This window comes from Microtus ochrogaster, chromosome 18 (genome assembly GCF_000317375.1).
Source record: "Microtus ochrogaster isolate Prairie Vole_2 chromosome 18, MicOch1.0, whole genome shotgun sequence".
NCBI classification, from domain to species: domain Eukaryota; kingdom Metazoa; phylum Chordata; class Mammalia; order Rodentia; family Cricetidae; genus Microtus; species Microtus ochrogaster.
This window is the reverse complement of record NC_022020.1, coordinates 62,587,905-62,597,574: the sequence shown is the minus strand read 5'-3', so window position 1 is coordinate 62,597,574 and position 9,670 is coordinate 62,587,905. Positions and strand designations below refer to the sequence as shown.

The 9,670-nt window shown below is 43.0% G+C and overlaps 1 protein-coding gene across 1 annotated transcript in view; it reads left to right on the top strand.

Annotated features, from left to right (window-relative positions):
* Setbp1 (SET binding protein 1) overlaps window positions 1-9,670 on the top strand; it is a 333,048-nt gene that overhangs the window by 164,698 nt on the left and 158,680 nt on the right. The window contains exon 3 of the mRNA XM_026783404.1: window positions 9,077-9,115. Within this exon, the coding sequence (XP_026639205.1) occupies window positions 9,077-9,115 (39 nt within the window). The remainder of the gene's footprint in view (window positions 1-9,076; window positions 9,116-9,670) is intronic.

The window sequence follows — 9,670 nt, the reverse complement described above, 5'->3', positions numbered from 1 at the left end:
TCCCTTGGTAGACCAGGCTGGCCTTGAACTCACAGAGATCTGCCTGCCTCTGCCTCCCGAGTGCTGGGATTACAGGCATGCGCCACCACCGCCCGGCAAGGAATCCAAATTTAGATTCTCGTGTTTACACACTAAGGCATCTCCCTGTCAGATTCATTCTCTTTCTTTCTTTCTTTTATTTCTTTCTTCCTTTTGAGGGTAATACCTATCTACTCTTTATCTTGGTAGGGTCTTTATATTAAGACTTTCCTAGGTGGAATGTGGTGATCCATGACAGGATTGAGATTACTGGCCATGCCACATACAAAGAATGATTGCAAAATAATGTAATCTTCAGCTTTCCATGGAATTGCGTGTACTCTGTAGATCTGTCATTTACAACTGGGTGCCCTTGAATAGATGATTTGGTGTTGCTAGTTTTCTGTTTTCTGCTTTGTAAAGCAGTATAATTATTATACTATTTTGTGAGGTTTTCCAGAGGAATTAGTGCAGTTAGCATTTGGAATTTTGTTGGGATTCTTGGCCTCTGTCATGGCATCTGTGCTTGGACCACCTCCTTTGTTTAAAGGGGAATAAGATGGAGAGGGATGGAAGAAGGAAAGGAAACTGAAGGAGGAAAAGAAGGAGGGAGGGAGGAGGGGAGGGAGGGAGAATATGGTATGGATAGATAAGGAGGGTTGCACAAAGAGGGATTTAAGTTTGTTCAGAAAGAGAAGCTGCATGTCATCGTGAGCAGGATTCCCAGCCATGGGCATCATGAGCAGGATTCCCAGCCATGGGCATCAGGCTTCAGTCGCTTCTACATCTGCCTGACCCAAAGAACTACGAAATCAACTCAAGTTCATGGGGAAAAAAGATGTTGATGGGAAGTTCAAGAGGCAGAACCATTGCCTGCGATGCCTACTATGCTAGGCTGCATTGACTGAGGGTAAACCTGTCTCCTCCGTTGATGGTGGAGGCCAGCAATGCCACTCAGGCTACAGAGGAAGGGACAAGACATACCATGACAATATTTCTCAGTTGGGCATACATGGCTCTAGATTGGACTGTTTCAGTTACTCTGCGTTCATGGTAAAGATTTCCCCATTTTATAGGAGGCTTATAAAAGCTGAAATACCAGCAGCTACAAGGTTTGACTATTACTCCTCTCACCTTGGCTTTATCTGTTTTACATATGCACCTATTACTGTGATGATTGCTCCAGATGATTCTTTTCCAAACTGCTATATGGAGCAAAGCATTTGCTTCCAGACCGCAGGTCCTTTTAAAACACCTTCTGTTACCTTAGTCATTTTCTACCGCTAAGCAAATATAGGGAGTCACCAAGGAAATGACGAATTAGAACGTCTGCTATCTCCCTAAAGCCACACAAGCAGATCATCTGGTCAGTTCTAAGCAGAAATTCACTCACAGATGAGGAGGCAAGGGAGGATCCTCACCAAGCACGTGGCTTTGGTGAACATGTGTGTGATGACAGGAAGCTCCTTTATTGGTGTTTTACTAACATTGCAAACTGCCCACAGATGCTGCTGATGTGATTTCTTAATTTTGTTGAGATGAAAGACTTATGGCCTAGATCACCCTCTGGAGATACAGCACATCTTCAGCTCTTTCCCTGCCTGGAACTTTCTTAAACATATAGCGTGCTGAGCTTCAGAATGAACAAAGAGGACATCCTTGTTTGAGAAAGAGTGAAGGAAGGAAAAGTGAGCATTGTCCCTGTTAGTGGCTCAGGACAGCTATTAAAGGGTGCTCTAAGTCTCGAGCTCCTTAAGGCATTGTTCTCTAGGTTTACTTCTACATGACTCATTACAAAGTATGAGAGGCATCATAGGGAGCTTGATAAAAAAATCCTTTCATAATCCATATTCCCAAAGCAGTCAGAGGGCCCTAGAGGGTATTATAATGTTCTGAAACACATTAGTTAAACCAAACCACGACATTCTGCTATCTACAGATAATGTGCTGCAGAGATGACCAAACCCTCTTAAAACCAGTTCTACGAAATGCTTAATAAAGTATGATAATCAGCACCAATGTCACCAGTTTATACCAGATCTTCCTAGTAAACTTCCTGCACAACACAACCCACATTGACGCCCATGAAATCCAATTTTCTCAGTGGGAGGAACAATGAATTGGCAAGAATGACACTGGTGAGCTTAAATCAGGCACCGTGAGTATGTGTAGAACTAGAAATATGTGGCTTGGATGTGGTGCATCTTTAGTGATTTCTGGGACCACGAGCTGTACTTGTTCACGTGTGTGTCTTGCTAAACTTGAGATGCAGAGAACAGCTTCACCAGGTCCACATAACATAAGCAAGACTGGTCATCTCAGTGTGTTCTAAATGAGCCCCAGCATCCATATGTGTAGATGCACAACCGTAAGGCAGGCGTGCACATTTGCAAGGCTGCACATGAAATCCTAAAGTGAAAATTGTGAAGACTCTTTTGGCTGCATCTCTAGGGAAAGCAAGAAGGTTGTGCCACAGAACTTAACTGTAAGCATTAGCTCCGAATCATTTCAAACATAATGCAAGACAAACCTGAGCAACAAGGCCAGGCCTGCTTGCAATTATATACAGTGGTTGTTATTAGAAATCCCCATCCATCTTTGAGTGACGAGCCTGGGTGTAGCCCTGTTGGTGTCAGTGGTTTTGGTGTAACCATTGGAATTCCATGAGGCTGAGGGGGATTTAACAGATGGGCACAACACAACTAGATGGCAACCCCAAGTGTGTAACTTGCTTTTTAGTTTGGTAGGAGGGCCTCCCTTGGGCCCTGCACTATGTACACCAAATGCCTTGGCCGTTATAATTAATACCTGTTAGTTTGGAAGGTTGGTTACATTTAACTTGGTTGTGAATTTGTCTTCTACCTCAATGGGATTTCGAACACATGTAGCAGTTTAACTAAGTTAGTCATCTGTCCACAGTTCTGTGTGTAAGCCCATAAAGAAGCATGGTGTGTACAATGTCCCTGTCTGTGCTCTGACATTGGGAGGTATAGACAAGCTTGAAGAGGGGTATGTCATTAGGAGTAAGTTATTTGAAGGGGGTGAAGCAGAATAAATAGTATCCCATCTTCTCTCTTAAATTCATAATATGATGACAATTTGGGGTACTGGGATGCTATAGGAGTGGAACCAATGGGAACAAAGACTTCATTCTGTTCATAGATAAAAAGGACATAAGGGGATGTATGGACCTAAAACTGATCACAAAGTAGGACATGAAACATACCTTTTCTCCCTTATGCCTCATGCTTTCTGAGTAACGCTATCTCATTTATGATGCCTGTGAAGAGAAGCAAGCAGTCGTTTCAATTGCAGCTCCCTTATTCCAGTGTTAGCCTTTGTGCCTGCTCTGCCGCAGACTGTGAAGTGCTTCATGGTAGAGCTCTCCCAAGTTTGTAGCTGGAACTTCTCTCCTTCTCTGCTTTCAGTCCTGGCAAACCTTCAGCTCTTCCTGGTTCTTACTGCGATCCCAGGCAGAGGCACCCACAGTGATCTGCACATCTAAAACTTGATTTTGGGGGAAAATATCAATATTAAAATACATATATAAAATATAACCCACAGATATTTTTCTTGGTCATGTCATTTGCTATTCCCAAACTTCATTTTTTCTTTTTCAAGGGAGAGAGTGGTTCCAGTCCACCTAGTAACCTCAGACATATATGTAATTGGATAGTTGTCTTTGCTTGCTGGGACATTGCCTGAGTATAAGTCGCTCTAGTCTTTTCTGTGGATGAAATAATTAGTCAAACATCATTTAGCTTCCTTCCTCTAGCTAAAGTAAAAATCAAATGACACTTCATAGAATAAAGAGAGAGAAAGAAACCCATTCCCCACAACATAGAAAGGAGAAAGGATGGATGATTGACGGGGGGGGGGTAAATAGAAGGCTCATTTAAGGAAACGACAGGGTCTTTGAGGACAAATGGACAAGGATTCTTTGTTCTCCCCAGAGCTACTTTACTGTGTTCCTTTGCTTGCCTTCCTCTGAATCTATCTACCTATAAATCCATGTTATGATCAGAATCGGATCTCTGTCCTCCAAGGGCTGAATCTTCTGGGAAGAATGAATGGGTTATAGGGCCCCAGGGCAGATTCACTGGAGTTTAATTTTTCCAGTGTCATATCTTGACTGAAACCCTTCTGCCAAGAAGTTCAGAATGGCCTCTGTCCTTCCCCTTTTCTGTATTAGTAAATTCGTTCCCAGACAGGTAAGAGCCAAAGGATATGTGTGAATATAGTCACCCCAGGCTACCCTGCTGTCACTAAAGGACCAGCAGAGAGGAAAAAGAGGGCAGGAGAGGAGAAGATGAGGATGGGAGACGGATACTGTACCTTGCCCTCCAGTGGGAAACTTTAGAAATGATGGAGTTGTAAGGTAGGAGGGCCACTCAGTGAAGGGACATTCTAGACTAGCTTATTGATAGCTGCATTGTGAAGGCTTAGGGTAGGAACCAAAGGGAGAGTCCTGTTCATAAGGAAAGGAAGAAGAAGAAAAGAACAGGCGGTCCCTGCTTAGGAAGCTGGGGGAATTTTTTCTTCTCTCCTCTGTTAGACGCTGGGAATCCCTTCATCTTTCTCCAACTTCCCTTTTGAGTCTAGAGAGGCAAAAACACACCCTGAATTTTTGCCAAGAGGGAAAGGGCAGCTCTGGAAAAAAAAATAGAAGGCAGGGTCTTCCTCTAGTATTTGAATGTGAGCTGTTTCAGCGGACAGCAGAATGTGCCAGGAATGTGATTGGTCCAAGCAGGGCTCCAGGAAAGCTCCCTGCTCCACCAGGGAGATGAGAACATTTTCTTTCTTTTGCCTTTTAAATGAAATTCTGTCTGCCCTCCTCCCTGCACCTGCTCAGCCCTCTTAACCGAGAGTGGTACAGACATTTAACCATCCTGGGAAAAGACAGGATCCTTTTCATTAACGCTGCCCTGATTGAAGTCCCCAGAGCTGGGCTGGATTTCATCTTCCTCTTCTCATTCTCTATCATGGATATACCCGACACTGAGGTCGTTTTGGGCATTGAAGGGTTTCCCAGCAGCACCTAATACACACAGGGCCACAGTGGGAAGGGATAGTGGGGAAAAGGCAGATGTGTGTCTGTGTTTTCTTTTCCCTTTGTTCTAAAATAGTATTGATAATATGTATTATCATTATGACTATTGTTTGTTTGTGTGTGTGTGTGTGTCTCTCTCTCTCTGTGTGCATCTTTTAGAGGTCGGTTTTTTCATTCCACACTGAGTTCTGAGGGCTAAATTCAGGTTATCAACGATTCATAATGAACACTTGATCTCAGAGCCATCTCTCTGGCCCCTAGATCTGTGTACATCTTATTGGTCTTTCAGTTTCAACTGAATCTCTTGAGAGTTTCAGCCTCGTACTCAGAAGCCAACAGCCAGCTCTGTGTGGGCAGTATGGTTCTATTGGACAGCTGACAGTCACAAGCAGACGTTTGTGCAGCGAGGCTGAGGGTTAGAAGACACACGAAGAGTTGTCATGTTAACAATGTCACTGTCAGCTCTTTCTTCCCGCTAAAAAGAACTCATTTTTTTTTTATGTGTTTTAATGGAAAACTATCTGTTTTCTAGTGAAACTACATTCAACAATTGGGAAAGCTGGGACAACTCTGGATTAGGGAGGAAGAGGAACACAGAGGAACCTGCTATATTGTGTAGGTCCTTCATCCCAGTTCCCCAGAAGTGGCTTCTGAGCACACTGGGGGAACAAGACCCCCATTCCTCCCAGAATCTTTCATCTCTTTAAAGCTGTTCCCAATATTAAGGTTAAAACTTCTTTGGGAACCCAGATTTAGGTGGTCTATGATTTTGAAATACAAGAGGACTTTTTCTGCCCCTGTAATTCTGACAGCAGAGCAGCACACTGTAAGTGCCTATCAGTCCTTTCTCCTTTAAAAATACAGAAAGGGTGTCTACTTTGAGGAGCATTCATACCATGGATCTATGTTCTGCATAAAATTCCCTGTGTTTGATTATAGCATAGTTAGAACCCGAGAGCCTGGAAGACGTTTGTGGTGTGATGGGACACGACAGGCTTCTGCACTCTGCCCTTTCAGGGATCATTGCTTGGAGAGGCCACTATACTTCCCTTTGGTTGTTTCTAGGCCAGACAAAATGTGCTAAGCACATGAGGCTATGAGTGAAATACTTGGCATCTCCAAAGACAAAGAATTGAGACATTGAAACTCTACCTCAACTCCACCATTCCTGACATCACATCCCTGTGTCCTTCTACTCCACAGAGGTAGACAGGCATATCTGAACTGCTCTGGGCCATTGGGCAGTTCACTCTTGCATGGGCAGAAAAACAAGAACCCTCTTCCCGGCTGGGGGTGAATCCATTTGCTGTTTAGCCTCTTTCCTTGCATGTCGCACATCCTAAAACTTAACCCATGACTTCAACACTGAGGTATAAGCCAATATTCTGTCCTACAACTAAGAACAGAGGGGAAGAACTTATTTCTATCATGGGAACTCATGGATTCCGTGTAATGCTGAGAGGCTCCTCATGAAGAAAATGGACTGGGTGCTGAGTGCTATGTCCTTTTGTCAGCTTGGAGGATATCTTCAGCTGTCTCTCACTCTTCTCCAGATCCAGAAATTGAATGGCTCTTGTCCTCCCCTCAAGGTTGACAATCTCTCCCATTTTTCTTTCAAGTCAGATGTTCAAGAGATTATTTAGTGATTGTGTGTTCAGACCCCACCTAACACATTGCAAAGTACTACTGAATTTGTATAAGATATTGTGCCGCTCATGTCTTTTGGGCATGTTTTGTTGGTTTAAAAAAAATATATATGCAGAACACAAAATGGAAATGTAAGACGTTAAGAACTGAGCTACACACATCTGGTTCCTTTCTGAAAAAAGAAACAGAGAAGAATTAAGATTTCTGGCTGGATGTGGTACACTTTAACTTTGTTGAGAACCCAAAGCAACCGAACAAACCATAATCAAGCCTGTTGGATTTCTGTACAAATGGATCTGCTCAATTCTCAGTCCTCCACCATGGTGTGAAGAAATGAGCCACATTTGAAGACACTGGGAACCCACTTGTAATTTGCCCTCCGTGTCAGCATTTCAGAGCAGAGAGGGGCATAGTCTAGTCCCCTGTCTCTGCCCTCCTGGGAAGCCCAATGGGTAGGTGGTGTTTCTTGGCTGACTTTGAAAGACCTGGAGCATTGTTGAGATGACTCTTACATTTTGATGCTTGTGTGGTTACTTCCTTCTATGCTGCTGCACGTAGTGGCTTCATATTTATATGAAGTCTGTCTGTCACTTTTCTGCATTTGCCTGATTCAGTTAAAGGCTTATGTTGTATTGATAAGTCTTGGAGAGTAGATGGTCATTACCAAGAAACAAGAGTGCCTTGGAGAAATGGCTAGGTAAGCGTCCTTGATCAGGACATAAACCTTACGTTACTGCATGGGGCTCCTTTGATTAATATTCTGATGCTTGGCCTTTTTCCTTTGCCCACCTTGACTCTACTAAAGGTCTCTAATGTTTTGAAATTCACATCATACACACCCTATAGAAGGAAAAGCATGATCATTGGGAAAATGTAGTTTAGACCTAAAATGAATGTCATTTCAAGCAACACCTAGAAAATATTGCTTAACTTAATCATTTTCTCACGGATAGTATGGAAATACTTTCCATCTCAGGATTTGTGTGAATTAGGAAGAGTTAAAAATGAAAACAAAGTACAGCACATACATGTGATAACGCCAAATTAAAATACTATTTTGGATAATGACTTTCAAAATGAATTTTATATATAGGTATATATGTGTGTGTATGTATATATTCCATTCTCCGGAAATGGTGCTCTCTGAAGGCAAGGGTTGAATCTTTCATTGTATCTGAGCTCTGTGCCTGGGCTGTTGGCGTAAAGGGAGCTGCCTGATTATTTCACCGTAACTAGAGGAACCAGGCTGGCTTCTTCCCAGGATGAGGCTCTATCCCACAGACATGGCAACCCCAAGGCTGAGCAGAGTGTGCGGTCCTTGGTCCAATCCCTCTTAGGCTCACATATAGTAGAACCATTGGGGATTCTAGAAAATCCTTTTCATCTTTGCCCCACGGAAGACCCCAGAGCCTAGAAGAGCTCCTTCTATTCCTTGAACGAAACAGAATATCGCTAGAGCAAACATGAGCTCTTGTGTATTTTTCTCAACACTGCCCAAGCCTGCATTGGCCATCATACTCCTTTCCTTAAAATAGGCTCTTGTCCTTTCTCTTGTTACCCAATCCTTTCCCAGCGCTTAGCAGCAGCAAGAATGTGATTCATTAATTGATGTTATGTTATCATCGAGGGTTTTCCACCTCCCAAAAAAGGATGAAAAAGGACTAAAAACTATACCCTTATACTACTATATTGATTAAACAAAGACTGTGTGTGTGTGTCTGTGTGTGTGTGTGTGTGTGTGTCTGTGTGTGTGTCTGTGTGTATGTGGGGCACACTTGGAATTGAATTTTTTTCTCTTTGTATAATTGTTTAAACCATAAGCTATAAACAGAATATAAAATTACAAGCAATATATAATAAAGGTACACTGAGCCATGTTGGTGGGAAGAATTGAGTCAATTTCACTGGCTTTATTTCAAGAAAAAACCAAAAGAAAAGAAAAAGGCATGTTAGAAGTACCTTTAACTGCATATGAAATAGTTGCTCCTAATTTGGTTTATCATGGAAGCCTTTGAAAATAGAAATAAAGCAGAGAATTTCTCTTTAAAGAAATGCTGTATCTGAGGACATACATCATTCCTCACAATTTCTGTGAGCCAATGACCCTCAGCCTTCGCTCTGGTTCCTAACTCAAGACCCTTGGAATAAAGGGTAGCACACAGAATGGAGGTAGCAGATGGCACCAAGAAGATATGGGGAAAGTCAGGGAGGTTGTGGGCACACTGTAGACGCTCAGAGCATCTGGGGTCTGCATTCTGAGGCATTGGTCTGGGCTATGGTAATTCCAGGTGGGTTGTCTTGGGAATGCTGCATGGAAATGTTGAGAAACATTACTAATGAACACTCCCTTGTTCTTTTCAGCTCCTCACAGCCAGTGACCTCAAAGGATTTCAGACACAGGTGAGTCTGCATCCCGATTTGATGGAGTTTGAGAGTGGCATGATCTGTGCCCAAGGGCTAAAGCTTTCCTGGGGACCTCCTGCTTCTTTGTCTTCTAGGACTGAAGGGAGGGTGACCTGGTGCTTGTTCTGTCTCTCGGTTCTTCTCTTGTCTCACTTTGGACAAAATGATTATTTTCTACTCTGATTTCATGAATGTAGTGAAAAGCAAAACAAAACACATTTAGGTCAAGATGCTTAGAATGTGGGGTTAACACAGGGTTCAATTAAAGGGAACCCAGTGGAATGAGAGTAGGGTTAGGGGATGGGTAGTTGTCCCATATGGCATTCTTACCAGTCACTGAAAACCAATAAAGAACTAAATGCTACTCACATTTGCAAACAAACTTCCAAGAAATCTGAGAGAATCTGAAACAAAAGCAAAAGACAATCACGATTGATGCATTTCCTACTCACCTCCATGATCGCACTCTCCTCCATGATCCCGCTCACCTCCATGATCGCACTCTCCTCCATGATCCCGCTCACCTCCGTGATCGCACTCTCCTCCATGATC